The sequence below is a fragment of the Diabrotica undecimpunctata genome, chromosome 8 (assembly GCF_040954645.1).
Source record: "Diabrotica undecimpunctata isolate CICGRU chromosome 8, icDiaUnde3, whole genome shotgun sequence".
Lineage (NCBI taxonomy): Eukaryota > Metazoa > Arthropoda > Insecta > Coleoptera > Chrysomelidae > Diabrotica > Diabrotica undecimpunctata.
Window position 1 is genome coordinate 19717564 of NC_092810.1, and position 16596 is coordinate 19734159.

The window sequence follows — 16596 nt, forward strand, 5'->3', positions numbered from 1 at the left end:
AGAATGTATTTTTCTAATGTACTGGTTCTAATGTACTCTTTACCTGGCTATTATGGGAGACTTTTCTGATCTGTACATGGATAAATCAAATCTTTCTAAAAATTGTACTAAAGAGGTTTGGTACATATAATTCACCATAGACATAGAGACTACCAGGAAATATAGTACACTTCCTCTAGCTGCTATTGGTCTAAACTCTTCGCTACAAAATAAAAATAAATTTTTAGATAGATAATAAGTAATCACCGTAATTATTATCACAAGAGACGAGAAGAAATTGAAGCCAATGTTCAAAAAGACCGGGTACTCATTAAAATAACAATAATATTCTCACAGAGAAAAAGATTTACTCACCCGGTAATACTGAATTTATGACAACAATTTTTTGTATATATGTATCTTACTGTTGAGTAAGTAATTGATCAAAGTATTAGAAATATCCAACTATTGGAAATAATATGCAAAATTAATAACTTAAGCCTCCACGATGTCTTCTGTACTCAGAAATATACCTGGACATACTTCTTAGGAGATTATTGATTTCCTCTAAGATATATTATTATTCCAGCTACTTGTACCTTGTGGTATATTGACGCTAGAATTTGCAGAGATTGAAATATAGTAATCGTCTTCTTATAATATCCCAGACGTGCTCAACGGATGAAAGATAGGGAGATTTAGGGAGCGAAGCTAACAAATTGATTTAATTGTCTTTAAAATAATTATCATGATCATCAATATCATCACCATTGTCATCAACCTGTACGAATCCACTGCGGAACATAGATCCCTTAGCTCTTTTCATCTGTCTCCGTCTTGTTTTATGTAATACGGCCCATTTATTCCACTTTACGACGTTTAATGGTCATTATTATCCACCCATTATTACCTGTGCATTATCACCTGTACCTGTGCAGAGCTTCCTTATTGGTAACCTTGTCTATCTAGGAAAATAAACATATCGAACAGATTAAAGCAGCCCTTTACAGAATATTTTACGATGACCAAATGCCAATTGTAGCTACACATACAACACTATCACCTACTGACTTTTTTTTGTAAGTACCAACGATATCACAAAAACAACTTTATCGATATAGTTGAAAAACTGATTGTTTTTTCTTTTTAAACAAACGTTTTTTCTAGAAATTTGTTGCAATATATTCAGTATTACTGGGTGTCCCTTAAGTTACGGCTTGAAAATTAATTTGAAAAAAACTAAATTTATGGTAATCACGAAATCAAAGAACATCAGAGCTAATCTTGTAATAGACAATACAACGATTGAGCGTGTGTCCTGTTATAAATATCTAGGTGCTTGGATCACAGACGATACTGATCAAACAAAAGAGATTAGATGTAGAATAGAAATCGCTAGATCAGTCTTTAATAGAATGCGCAAACTCTTTTGCAATCGTGATATCAACATAAAGTTACGAATACGAATGCTGCGGTGTTATGTCTTTTCTACCCTGTTGTATGGAGTAGAGGCTTGGACACTAAAACAGTTGACCACAAAAAACATCGAAGCTTTCGAGATGTGGTGCTATAAGCGCATTCTCAGAATATCATGGATGGACCGCGTCACTAACACGCAAGTACTCCAAACTTTAGACAAAAGATGCGAAATTCTAAATGAGATAAAAACTAGAAAGATGGAATACCTGGGGCACATTGTGAGAGGTGAAAAGTACGAACTTTTAAGAAATATCATGCAGGGCAAAATTAAGGGCAAAAGAAGTGTGGGAAGAAGAAAAATATCGTGGCTTCGTAATCTACGTGAATGGTTCGGGTGTAGTTCGATTGAACTTTTTAGGCGCGCTGCTAACAAAGTCGCTGTGGCCATGATAATTTCCAATCTCCGCTAGGAGTGGCACGAGAAGAAGAAGGGTGTCCCTTTTCTAAATCTTATTTAGTATTAAAATAAGCTTACCGGGCTACATTAATTTTTAATTCTGTTTCTTTAGCTATCATCAACTTTTCCTTGACTTCATTAGCAGTACTCTTTGTTGTATTTAATACTATTATAACCGATTCATCATCTAGTAAAGAGCCTTGTGTAGTTGTCAATTTATAAAGTAGATTTTGTTCGAGTTCTAGCATCTTTCTTTTGTTTGCCGTTACATCTTTAATGAGGTTGGTTCGCTCCTGTTCAAGTTCTTTCTTTTCTGTTAGAATTACCCTACCAAGTAACTGATCTTCCAGTCCTAAAATGTAAATGAAATAGGTAAAGTACAACTACTAAAATTTTCAATATAAATAAAATTAAAAAAGATTTTAAAACAAGTGAAATAAATTATAGTAAGTATTAAAATAAGGACAAAACTTCGCCTCTAGTAGTGACTGGGTGGGTTAAGTAGCTCAGTAAATATCATTACTGGTGGCAAGCTAGGATAAAGGAGTTTATGGGATAAACCTTGGGAAAGGTAAGGAAAACAGTTTGGAAGCTAGAGTAAACCTTGGCTGACCCCTGCGACCACTAGCCCTCAAAGAAGCTAGTCAACTCGCTAGCTCAACGTCGCTAAAGGACGACAGCTGGCCGCTTTCATGCAGATGAGAATACTTGGTGTACATTGTGTTCAAGAAACTCATTGGGAATGTAATAAATCGAGAGATTTTGGAGAAGGATACATATAGTAGTGCAAATAGTCATGGAAGAAGTGAAGTGGGTATGATCTTGAACAGAAAGTGGAAGGAACATCTAGAAAAGGTAACTAAAAGATAGATTAATGAGTGTCACTCATTAATCTATCATATGTGCCTACGCTTAACACCTAGGATGTGAAGAACAGGAAAAGGAAGAAGTGGCGTGCCCTTGATTGCAAACTACTCGAGATTCCTGTCGACGAAAAGGGTTTTATTTCCTTGGAGATGATTTTAGTGGACATAGTGGTAGCAAAAGAGCAGGAATAGAAGGAGTTTATGGAGAGTTTACGTAAGTTAAGGATAAGAATAAGCAATGATGAAAGAAATAGTATGATTGATTTTGCAGTGGCATAAATCAAGAAGGAAAGAAGGAGTTCTGCGGCTTTGAATTAGAAGAATCAAGTGAGACGATGAATGAGTAGTACAGTGGGAGGTAGTAGTAGTATTAGACGTATTTTTAATTACCTTTCATGGTGACAGTAAAATCAATTATGGATGCTTTGGCAAATATCTCAGGAGTGTATCTTGGATTTGCCAACCTAGTAGTTATATAAAGTCTAAATCCGCTATTATAGTCAACTTCTTTGTCGCCGAGTTTTACCTTCAGCGTTGTGCCAACTTTGATAAAATTCTTTTCCAATACATTGTCTAAAACTGGATCCAACTCCTCTGATATATCTTCAATGATTAGCGGATATCCCAATGATACTCCATCTTCTAGGTGATTTCTTAAAATCGAGGAATATTTAAAATGACAATAAAATAGTAACCTATGCAGACAACGAGAATATTGAGAAAACTGAATGCTAGTTATTCTTTTATTAATTATGATTGTTTGATTTCCTACTATGTATTACTGAACTTTCAAATAAAAATTACCTGAAATATTTATGAGTCAGTGTCGTAACGATTAGGCTATTTTCCTTTTCCTTTTCTTTTACCCAGAATTTACCCTGACTCTGTGGATCTATCAACAATGGATATCTTGAAGCCGATGTTACAATAATTCCATTTTGTACTGACAAGTCGTCATTGGGCAAACCTTGAAGATTCCACTCTCCAATCTAAAAACAACAACAGCTCTGTTTGATACTACATTAATGTAAAACTAGATAATAAGTATGAATATAAATCAAAATTAATGAGAGGATTAGATAGACAATAACATTTTAATACTATAAGATATTGTACAAATGCAATATTCGTCATAAAGCAAATTACAGAAGAATTACTAGAGTGTAATAGACTAGCATTTTTGTAGCTAATTGACTTAAAGAAAGCATTTGACAAAGTAAGACTTAAACATGCAAATCATTATCTATATAATAGAGAAGTTCCTTTAGATATCGTAAGAACTATTGAAACCATCTACCGAAAAAACAAAATACAAGTCAGAATAGATGGACAACTTACAAACCAATAAAAATAGGCAACGAAATAAGATGATAAATAGGATGAAAATATGGAAAAGAGAAGGCTAAGAATAACAAGAGCCCGTGTAAAAGCCAAATAAGTGAAAACCGAAGCAAACCAACTTAAGAATTTGGGTACTTGACGCAACAAATACTACAAGATTTTACTAATATATAAAAAAGGTGACAAGATGTATTGTAACAACTATTGAGGGTTTACCTTATTAAGTTATAAGAAGACGTAGACTACAACGGTTGGGATATTCATTTAGAATAAAAATGGAAAACAGGTAAAAGAAGTTTTATGGAGAAAACCTAGACAAGTTACAAGTAAAATAGAGAGTAGATAAGGAAGCGGGGTCCTGAATCACTTTGGTAACCTGTCCATCAGGGTCTCCGATGCGAAGGTATCGATGCCATGATTTGACCTTGGGGGTGTACAAGAAGTACAAGAAGTGATCGACAATGACCAGAGGGTTGTAAGAACTGGTCGCTTATCGCTTGATCTCTTCTTCTTCTCTCCCGAAGAAGTGATCGACAATGACCAGAGGGTTGTAAGAACTAGTCGCTTATCTCTAGATCTCTTCTTCTCAGCCGAAGAATTGTCACCTACGTTACCTGTATGTTTTTACACTTGTCTCTTCTTTGTCTTACCTGTCCTGAAGAAGTAAAAGAATCGGTCGACAATGACCAGAGGGGGTGTCTTTGAGTGGAACGGACCACCTTGTATGTCGAGTGCAAAACTCATCGCTTATCGCTTCATCTCCTCTTCTTTTCGTTAAATTTGTACAGGGTGATCGAAAAAATAAATTTTGTATTGAGACTTGGAAATATTTTAGGTGTTGTTGCGTCAAAAATTTTTTTTGTGTACGATGCTTAGATATATCTGTATAGCCTGCCTAGCCTAGCCTGCCTAGTCTTATCTTTACTTGTAGGAAAAGGAAAAATAACTATGTATCACATAAATGCTTTATTGTGTATATATATATATATATTAATGATATATGTGGGTAGATGTAAATAAAACAATATTGGATTGATACTATAAATTTTATTTGTTTTGAAACAAGTTATTTATCTGATTAAAAATATACACTCTACTGTTATAATGTATATTTTTCTTAACCTGTCGATAATAGTCCCTCGTCACAGAATCCATGTAACTCGCTCTCACCAAGTTATCATGATGTGAAGAATGACCCCGTAATATTTGGGAATCGTACCGGTCCTTGTACCTGACCACTTCATTGGATACGATTCCATCCCTGATCTTCTGGAGGGATTCGCGGTTCTTTGGAATAACATGGTCTAAAGGCTGAAACATAAAAATAATTAATTAAGAAATATTTGTTTTACAAATACTACTACCTTTGTGTGTTATGATTTAGGCATGGTTTCGAAATAATACAAGTCAGGTAATATGGCTCCATGCATCTCTAAAGAAGTTTGACAAAAACAAAAGAATTTTTTACAGTTTTCACACCATAACGTTCCATACATTTTGATGATAGAAGTAGTAGGTTGGGTGTATGGTATTATTTTTCTTCTTGTATTCGATTGTAATTTTATAAATCTTTTTTGGTCGGTAAAAACTTTTTCCCATGACAATTTACTTTTCTAAAGAAAAAAAAACAGCTTTAATTACCGATATATTTTTTAAGTTATATGTGAAATAACTTACCACACCATAGAGGACCCATTTTAATTTGTAGATTAATCGGTTAAAGAAAACCTGATGTACAAAAATAGAAAGATAATTTAAAAAACAAACTTTTATTTATTACCAAAATAATAAATAAAGAATAAGGAACTTTTTTACTATCAAACGTATTTAAGAATTATTTATCATTGAAACCCCATGGTAAAGTGTCAGTGCTTAAAAAATTAACCATTCTTTTATCATCATATGGACTAAGTGCAACTTTTCTTTGAGTTATTGTATAGACGTCATGTTTTTTGGAGACAATAGAATTTTGGGAAACCTCTACAATTGTTTTTTTAAATAAACTTTTATAATAATCTTCATAAGTTAGTTCCTTTAAAGCTGATTTCTTAATTCCTTTTGCTTTTTTAATTTCCTGATCCTGATTTAAAGTTTTTATCGTGTACATTTTTGAGCGCAATCCTATAAAATGTGTCATAATTTGACCTTTGTTTTCATCTTTCATCAAGCCCAATACTTTTTTATTCCTTAAGGGAATGTTATAGACATTATTTTCAGTGTACTCTGATGTGTCAAACTTATGAATATCCTCTTTAATATGAGCATATATATCATCAACAAAAAACTGATATATTAAACTATCTGTGTCCGTGTATAATAACTTGGCTTTATCTTGAAATTTTTTTTTAATATAATTATAATGGAAGTCATACAAAATTGTTTTCGAAATATCTAAAATACACATCCCAATGTAAATAGGTTTGTTAAAATTAATTTTCTGTTTTTGCATTTCAATTATTACCATATTTTCATCAAATATGGTACAACTATGAAAATTCGGTTGGGAAATGTAATAGTTAGCACCGTATGTACCACCCAGTTTGTTTACAATTTTTATATCCTTATATTTACGTACATTCTCTATACTTTTGCCATACGGAGCGTTTATAAAAAGTTTGAATAAATTTTTTTCAAATTCATTTTTGCTCTCCTTTCTCAATTCAATGTTTAAGTCAATATATTTCTTTAACCAAGGTGATTGTTTAAATTTTAGGCATCGATGAATCTTAGCAAGCTTCAGTCCCAAGCTAATAACTTGTTTTAAATACATATAATGAATAACATACTTCTTTTTATCATACAATGTCGTTAAGAGTTTTTTAATGGTAGAATTAGAAGTTGGTGGAGTTATGTGTTCTGGACACAATGGCAAATCTTTGTGTGAATTAAAAAGTTCTTTTGGATACTCAAGGTCCACTTCCAGCATGTATCCGTATTCACTATCATTGGGACAATTTAATATATTGTAATTGTAAATATCATTTAAGGGTATCCATTCAAATCCTCCATAAGGAAGGAAATAACTCATAGCTGAACCATATAGATTGTTCACATCAAAGTACATTGTATAAGAGGTCTCTTTACCAGGATTATATTTATCACCCATGTACTTATTGTTCGCTTCTGCATATCTGTTACTACATTGTGACACTCCTCCTCGTTTTGCTTTTTCAAAGAACAAAACCATTTCGATATCTGTTAAAAGCTCTAATTCTACATTTGTTACTTTTAACATGGCATCAAATGCTAACCCTGGTAAAGTAAAATAATGCAAACTATCTAAACCGTATGTTTTTAAACACATCAGTCTAAAGTTTTCAAAAATATCACTTAAAAGTAATACGTCAGTTTTTAAATATAATTCCGCGTACTCTTGCAAGTTTTTTATCTCAAACGTGTTCCAAACAGTGCATGCGTGTTGATAATCCTCATGAGTTATTCCTTCATTATTAATTTTACTAAAGAAACTATCAATAGGTGGCAAGCAAGTATCTTGCAACTTTTCCCAATTATCGAGGTATTCATATGGGAAAACACCTTTTCGTTTAACTAAATTAAATTTAAAATCATCTTCAAAGTACCTTCTCGTTATTTGTTTTTGATCATCATCTAGATTACAGGAAAGTTTATCTAATGAATCAGACATAAATCGAAACGAATCTATAAACCTAAAATTAATATTTGTATTTTGAATGTATTTGGTAAATGATATATACCTCTCTTTGTTTAGAGGAAGTAGTGATATATTACCTTTAACGTTATTATTAAGGCTTTTAATTAAAAAATGTGCGTCATAGCCAGAGAGATTATGAAATGCAATCGGAATTGTATGTGTATTTTGATAATTAGCATTACAAGATCTATGAGCAGCTCCTCGAAATTTTCCTGTAATATGACAATGATCTCTAACTTTATCCAATGGATCGACTATAGGTTTAGTGCAAATATGACAAACAAAACTCAAATTAAAATCATGTCTTTCTTTATCAGTTAATGGACCTAACTTGTTGAATTTTTGCAATAAATTTTCTCTAGTTATTCTCTTTGCTATCTTTTCAAGTTCTCTTACAAACCACACAAGACAGTCGTGACCGGTAAATGATTTATAGTATGATAAGGAATCATTATAAGAAGATTTAAAATAATAAGCTATACTAAAAGCTTCATGCTTTTGGGACAAATAAGTTTTTATATTAGGATCATTGTTATTGTCAATGCATTTTATAAGAATACTTTCTAGATCAGCATAAATAACAAAAGGAACAAGTTCTTTATGTTTAAAATTTTTAAATTTCATAATATTATTCTTTTCTGTTGGTAAAACCATCTTAACTGAATTTGAATTAATACAGTCCTCTAAATGATTTTGTAAGAGTGCATCATTACTAAAATGATTAAAACATCTTTCACAAAACCATTTTTTGTTTCTAACATTTTTAACTTGTTGATTTACTAATCTTGAAAAATTTTTAATATAAGCAAAATGAAATAGATCTTTTCTACACAAAGGACCATCATCCTCATCACTACTATTATTATTTGTACTATTATCTTGAGAATGAATTAAAAGTAAATTAATACGAGGAGAAAAACTAGTCTTACTTAATAGCAAAGGTAAAATTTCCTTTCCTGTTCCTTTTGTTGTAAAAACATTTATTGAAAGTTTATTTAAATTTTCAAATTTAGGGATATCTTTTATGTCAATGGGAAAACTGATATTATGATACTTTAATATCTTACTAAAATGAGGATAAGATGAGGTTCGTGTAACATTGATTTTAGCAGGATGTAACGCTGCAACAATTGACCAGAGAAAACAATAAGGATCAGAATTTTTAATGTTAATTACACTCTTTGTATTGCTTATATATTTAGGTAATTTAACATAGGTGGAAATACCACTCAGTATTGGATTATACCTATTTATATTAACTTTTAAATGTAGAATCTGTGATAGTGCCCAACCACTATCTCTTTCTTGAAATTCCTCAAATTTTTTTAAAATCACATTAATACAATTAATTTTATACCAATCCTTGAGGTCTGTATTTTGGTCAATTGTTACATTTTTGGTTGAAAAATGTTTAATAGAGGTTTCACCATTTTGTGGTTTGATAAAAACACCATATAAAATCAAATTAACTTTTAAAAGACACGACAACAAACTTTTTCTAATTTGAATTGAAAAACTCCTAAAAGCTTTTTCCAAAAATATTTTGGGTTCTTTATATTTTAAATTGACTATTAGCCCTGTTTTTATTCTACTATTAAAACAAGATTCCACATCCTGCCACAATAAACACCTTTTAAGAGTTTTTCTAGCATTTAGTCTGTTCTTAAAGTTTTCAAGATATGTTTTAAGAATAGTTAAATTTGCTTCTATACAGTGAAAATTTTTAACACAAGAAACCCTATTCTTTAAACATTTATTCAAAATAAAAATTTGTTTTTTCAAATATCTTATTACGTTTCGTAAATCAGATTTTCTCTTAATTAATCTACTTACCGATTCCATCTTCTCTACAATCTGGTTGGAAAGTTCATCGACTACTTGCTGACTCATTTTTTTTTTTCACTAGTAACTGGTTCAACTTAACTTGGTAACTTTCGAATGCACAAATAAAACCCAAATATTAGGATGCTCTCCAATTTATACTTATCCAGTAAAAAAAAAAATCAATTGACGTATTTCTGTAACTTGTTATTCAACGTGATTATATTTTAGGATCAAAAAGTTTAAATTTATCAATAATGCTGCAAACTAGTTGTTATTAAACGTGATTGTATTTTTAGAGGTCAGAAAGATCAAATCTGATGCAGATAAGTTGTTATTCCTGCATTTTTATGGGTCAAAAGATTAAATCTGACGCAAATAAGATGTTGTTCAACGTGACTGCATTTTTATGGGTCAAAAGGGTTAACTCTGATGTAAATAAGTTATTTGCAATGTATTAAAATTACAAAGTCAGGCAGATAAGCACATTTTATTTAGATAATGATAAATTAATTTTGGAATAATAAACGTTTTAATGATAAACATGTTTTGTACTATTTTCTGCATTGCAATAAAGATCAAATAGGTCAGTCAATTACGTTAATATATATTTTTTTATTCTTACTATTTAAATTCGGTTAATTTTAAATTGATCTATCAGTTAGTCAGTGAACAGTCAGTGAACTATCGAAATGGCCAATGTACCATGCCAGTTGGTTATTGTATCTGAGGATCCAATTAACCTACCAATAAAGGACGCCTTTGTAATTGTGAAGCAGTTATTTATGTAAGTATTTTACTTATTTTTGGTTGTTTTTCCATTTTCCTTTTTTGATTTGTTCTACATGATTTTATTTCGCTCTTACTGGTTTATTTTTTTTTATTATAAATATTTCATGGGATTATTATAAGTTTTTCGAATCGGTCTTTTTTTATTTTGTTTTCTTTGTTTGATTCATGCTGCTGTTGGTTCATTATATTTTTTCTATTAAAGGTATGGCGTAAAGGACGTTTCCCTTAAGGGAGACAGAATATTTGTCCATCTTACATACTCGCCGAATAACAAAACATTAAAAAAAAAATTTGGATACCTTCCATTAAGATACATGAGAGTTAAAGTGGAAAATGATAAAGAGTTCCAGGTGCTGGAAAATATATGTAAGAAATACCGTTTTAACCTCCTAGATGATGAGGTGGAGGAGTTTGAAAAGTACCAACAACAAAGACAGTTGGTGGGGACAAAAAGGCCATATCTTCCTCCCCCTCCCCCTCATTTTGGCCACTCGTCTAAGTATTCAAATCCAACTTCTCCACCTGCCACATCAAATGACGACGACGACGACGATCCTCAGCCATCCCCAACAAAAAAAAGAAAGGTGACGACGAAGACGACAACGACTCAAAACCAAGACATAGTGGATCTGGAAGAGCTGAACATGGAAGATTTTCTTAGTCAGAAATAGAAAAGTAAGTGATTTATTTTTGTGTTTCGATATAATTCTAAATTTTACTATTTTTGTTTCAGATGCTTTAGGGAAATAAAAGTATGTACATAATTATATCTTATTATTTTATTAAATAAACTAATTTTCTAATTATTATCTCTGTATTTTATTTCATTTACACCTTTTACTTGATTAAAAAATATTGATCAATCTTTTTGCGATATCGACCATTATTTATGTCGCTATCTTTGAAAATGGATAAGAATCCATAATTCTCTTTCCAGCATATTGAACATATTTTTTTTAAATCTTCAAAAGTCATATCTGTTCCGACGTGGTCATTGTAAATGTGTTTTAGGTTTAAATCGTCTTGTTTGAATACAATTAAAATATTTGCATTGTCTCTTATAAGGTGTTTAGGTATTTTTGCATAACTCTGACTCAAATAAAATGGATCCACCTGAGAATGACGAGACATGCTAAAGTATTCTCGAATAACATCTTGGTTGTCACAAGCAACATCATCAAAGATAAAAATTGAATTGGGCTTCGCTTCAGATGGGTGCATTATATCCGTACTTCCACTGTAAGTATAATATCCTATTCCTTTAATTGGTTCTAGCAAAGTTTCTAAATATTTGTACTTTGGTTGCATTAATGATTTTGAGTAAATATACACATTTTCAAATTTTAATCCATTAGCATGTTCCAATAGACTTATCATCACATTGGTCTTACCACAATTTGAAGGGCCAACTATAATACATCGAATAGTTGAAGGGAACAAAACTCCATGCTTTTTAAACTTATTCTCAATTGGTTCCAATAAATTATTCTCCACATCAAGCGTAGTCTTTTGTTTTACAAGCTTCATGTCTGGTATCAATTTGAAAATAAATGTCTTGTGTGTATCTATTAATAAAAGACTATTTTTAATTTTTATTTTTTTATTGTCAACACTTTCTACAATATTTATACCAATAATGAATATTAAATACATTGTTTAGAGCACATTGTAAATTTTCATTGTTATGTTGAAAACATGGATGTGATTTAAAAATATGATTCATAGTCTCATCGGAAAGTATATTAGGTTCATCTTGTACACAATCAATGCGATTTTCCATGAATTTTTCCAAATATTTTTTTGTTTCATGATTTCTTACCAATATTGTTTCGTCTAATACGTTGTCGTGTAAAAATTTTGAAATTTCTTCATATTTTAGATGAGTATCACAAAAATGCCAAGATTGCCAATTTAAACCATGGTTTTGAACACATTGTTGTTCGATACATTTTATATATGACTTATTTATCATTGCTTCTGTTACTGGTAAAACAACCATTCTGTGTATAATGTTTTCTGTAGTAGGATCTAAAATAGCAATTTCCCTACAAAGAAATACATCTTCCCCAGGAAAAGAGAAACCTTGGATATCCACAATGAACATGTTTTCACTCTCTCGATATTCTCTAACAACAAACAAAATCTTGCAAGTGGAACGTCTTTTACATATTTTTCTATCCCCTCTTTATTATATTGCGTCACTTTTATCTATCCATGAGTTGTGAGAACTATCAAAACCTAACCACTTGACAAAAATTTTATTTTTCTTTCTCTTTAATACCTTTTCAACTAAATAACTGTCTTTATGTTTAACTTTTTGTAACTGGTCCTTATAAAATCCCCCAAGAATTTCTTCACCTTTATAGTCTTTTAAATAATATGTAATAGGGTTTCCCAGTTTTATTTTATAAACAGTGAAAATTTCATTAGACCAATTTGGATTGTATTTTTTGTCAAAAACTCCTCGATGTTTTGAAATGCGTACATGATCACCAATATGAAATTTTTGACTTTCCAAATCGACAATTTTAATGTGATTGTATACGGTGTTTAACAATAGTTTTTCATGCTTCTTCTTAACATCCACTGGTTTCATTCCTATTGTTCTGTGAACTTTATTGTTGTATTCATTAACAACTTGTTGTAAAATATTAATCCATTTGTAGGTACCGTTGAAACTAAACTGTTTCCAAATCATTGATTTAATCGTGCGAATAACTCGCTCAGCAATCGCAGCCTTTTTCTCACTGTATACATTGTAATGATTAATATTATATTTTTTCATCAATTTTTTCATATGTGGATTAAAAAATTCAGTTCCCATATCTGTTTGAAGATTATTTGGTTTTTGCTGTTTAAACACATACTCCATACATTTGGCTACTTCAACACCTGATTTATTTTTTAGTGGTAAAGCCCATAAAAATTTTGAAAAACAATTTATTACAACCAAAATATATTTGAAATTTCTGTTTGTATTTGAATATTTTTGCATATCAATCAAGTCGGCTTGGAACAAATCATTAAGAGATTTTATAATAATTCTTCGTCTTTTAAAGTTAATTCTTGCAGGTTTGTGTAACTCATTAACGATATCTCTTTTAACATACATGATATTTATTCTATAATGTTTGCCTCTTTTAGTTCTTCAATAATTGAATTTATTTCATTTGTATGTCCTGTATGGCCAGCTAGCTGTGAAGATAGTAATAAACGTAATCGCTCTACAAGTTCATTTGGATCATCCCAGTGGACGTAATCGATTTTATTGTTGTTTACTTTCATAACCAATCCTTTACCTTCTGTTATTGGTGCAATTATTTTTTTATATTTTTCTAATCTACTACCATCTATCTGTTTACTTGATCTGTAATGCCTTCTGTGAGCATTCGTCGCTACAACTATCTTTTTATAGTTATTCTCATCTTCATCTGTAAAACTAGCTGGATATTTCTTAAACAAAAGCTCATATAAACCTGGTGTTCCTCTGTACCTTTTCTTTTTTAAAAGAATATCAGCACCATCTAAATCTATTTCAGAATTCCCAATCAGTAGCTTTTCAGATGTTTCATCAAATCGAATTCCATATTTATGATCAAATTCTTTGTTTAGAACATCAGCGTGCATATTTGTAATATATTTCCTAGGCAATGGATCATATTGATCCCAGTAGTCTACACGCGCCTGGTTAGCAATATCTTCAAATCGATTTTCAGAGTGTTTATCATTTTTAATCTGTTCTTTTATATCATCCACTTCAATGTTGTCCAATATCGATTGTTTGATTTCACTTGTTTCAAAGTCAGTAGTTTCATTATCGTCATCATCGTTTTTAATGTACCTTAAAGGTTCATCGTTTTTTGTTTCATTTTCTGGACTGGAATTTTGTGAACTATTTAACTTGTTCTCAATATTTTTCAAGTGTTTTGTAATTGGATTAAATAAATCTTCTTGGATTATTTGTCCTTGTTTTAATTGTCTTAATTTACTTTGGATGTTTCTCCGTTTAGTTATAAGTTGTCTTTTCAAATCTTTATTCATCGTAAAATGTAGGTATTCGCTTAACTTCTGAACAGGTCTTAAACAGGTCCTGATCAGCTTTGAACAGGTCTTGAACAGGTCTTGAACAGGTCTTGAACAGGTCTAGAACAGGTCTTGAACAGGTCTCGAACAGCTTTGAACAGGTCTCGAACAGGTCTCGAACAGGTCTTGAACAGGTCTTGAACAGGTCTTGAACAGCTTTGAACAGGTCTTGAACAGGTCTAGAACAGGTCTCGAACAGGTCTAGAACAGGTCTCGAACAGGTCTTGAACAGGTCTTGAACAGGTCTTGAACAGGTCTAGAACAGGTCTCGAACAGGTCTTGAACAGGTCTAGAACAGGTCTCGAACAGGTCTTGAACAGCTTTGAACAGGTCTTGAACAGGTCTTGAACAGCTTTCAGATTTGGTACTAGTCTAGCCCCCAATTAGACACTTATGTCAACAAGGTTATGAAAATATTTATTGTGTACAGGGTGTTAAATAAGAGTAAACTTTTTTTTAACTTTTTATTTATACTTAAAAACCCAAAGATTTGCTTCATTAGATGAACTACAGTTAAAACATTTGAACTACATTGGTTAGAGGATTATAATTAACAATACGGTCATGTATAATTATACAATAAGCAGTTGTGTTAGCTGGTATATTCTTATTAGTTTCTATTTCTATTCTCATATCGACACTTCCTGATTTAATTGATTCATTTTGTCTGCTGCAATCAATAACAAATATCGGAGCAACAGCACAGAATTGTAACATAGTAAGGCATGGATCTCCTATGGATTTGTAATAGTACGACGGTTGAAATTGTGCATACATTTCATATGCAAGGGCATAATGTCTTTTACTAAAGTTCAAGTTCAAATTGTCATACGGGTACATTTCAGAATTTAGAAATAGCTTTAAGTTTGTAAGATTACAGTGATCAAAATAGCTGTTCTCTTCTTTTATTGCATTCTTTTTGGCAGTTTGTAATGCAAACAAAACAAATCGTGGTCTCTCCAATAGACTGGTAGTTTTTACATTCCAGTTAAATTTCATTGTCTGAGGCAGTAGAGGAATTTCATGATATTCCCAGCTTCTATATGCAAGCTCCAAACTGGACCCATTTTCAATAAATTTATATAAACGTAACTTTTCTGAATCGGACACTTGAATATGAGGCATTTTCCATATTAATTTAAATATTTCCACTTTTGGTTTCAGTTCAGTTTCTACTGTAGACATTACTGCATTTAAATCAGTTGAACTTCTTATCAATACGAGTTCTTGGCGTATGTTAATAAGAATTTTTGTAAAATCTTCAAAAAATCCAAGTACAAGTTTGAGTGGAATACAAACATTAAAATTTCCTGCTTTATCAGCAACTGTTGGTGTGTCATTAATACTCCAACCTATACAGTTGTATCGATTAGATTCAGTTTGTGTGAACGAAGCATAGTTTTTCATTGTCGTTGTTATACCTAAATTTCTCACTCTATCTATTACACAGCCTCCAATTTCATATCGTATTTCATCAAATAAATGCATCAAACCATTATTAATAAAGCGCAAAGTATTGCTTTCTTTCCCATCATTCGTTAAACGTCCTTCAATATACAGATAACTCTCAGAAGGTAGGGTGTATATATCTTGAGTCTGAATTGGTATTCTTATTTCATCACAATGATTAAAAGTTGCATTGGCATAGGGTAAATGACTGTGCATTTCTCGACTCACAACTGAATTGTCAACCAATACACGATCTCCAATATTTAAAATGTTAAAACTCATATTCACTCTTCTTACAAGTACACCTCAAGAAAATCCCTAGTATTCTAGTATTAATAAAAAACTTTATTCTACACCAAGTATTTCTTTTCTTTTTCCCTGTCACTGTCGTTGTTGTGTTTTATTTTAAATCCTAGTGAGGTTAAAAAGACTTTGTTTTCTGTTGTCAACGGTTTGAGAGTCTGCTTGTCACTAATGTTTTTATCAACACTCTTAATATTATATACACTGTCCACACCTGGATTAAATTTGCTACAGTTGTAAATTAAAACCATTATTTATACTTTTTTTAAATGTAGTCTTAACGTAATAACTTCTCGTGTGAAATTAACAAGATTACCGTCCTGGTCAACTATTTTAATGAAAATTTCATCAATATATCTATTTGTGACAGGTAAATAAATTACCTTTTTTGGAATTTCCACAATTTTGTAACC

General features: G+C 31.3%; 2 protein-coding genes across 2 annotated transcripts in view; one reads left to right on the forward strand and one right to left on the reverse strand.

Moving 5' to 3' along the window:
• The window catches only part of kl-3 (dynein heavy chain 8, axonemal kl-3), a 177806-nt gene that overhangs the window by 37177 nt on the left and 124033 nt on the right, over positions 1 to 16596 (reverse strand). Inside the window, exons 54-57 of the mRNA XM_072539810.1 lie at positions 3526 to 3710; positions 3112 to 3374; positions 1934 to 2207; positions 44 to 202 (exon numbers count right to left, since the gene is read on the reverse strand). Of these exons, the coding sequence (XP_072395911.1) occupies positions 44 to 202; positions 1934 to 2207; positions 3112 to 3374; positions 3526 to 3710 (881 nt within the window). The remainder of the gene's footprint in view (positions 1 to 43; positions 203 to 1933; positions 2208 to 3111; positions 3375 to 3525; positions 3711 to 16596) is intronic.
• On the forward strand, positions 9925 to 11146 carry LOC140448320 (uncharacterized). The gene is made up of 3 exons (XM_072541407.1): positions 9925 to 10343; positions 10551 to 11023; positions 11082 to 11146. Exons 1-2 carry the CDS (start codon positions 10249 to 10251, stop codon positions 11017 to 11019), a joined length of 564 nt encoding a protein of 187 aa, XP_072397508.1. The 5' UTR covers positions 9925 to 10248; the 3' UTR covers positions 11020 to 11023; positions 11082 to 11146.

What these genes read in the sequence shown, in the direction of transcription:
- LOC140448320 (XM_072541407.1), top strand. Translation starts at nt 10,249, where the DNA reads ATGGCCAATGTACCATGCCAGTTGGTTATTGTATCTGAGGATCCAATT. An exon ending in ATTGTGAAGCAGTTATTTAT is followed by an intron (nt 10,344 to 10,550) that starts GTAAGTATTTTA and finishes TTTCTATTAAAG; the next exon opens with GTATGGCGTAAAGGACGTTT.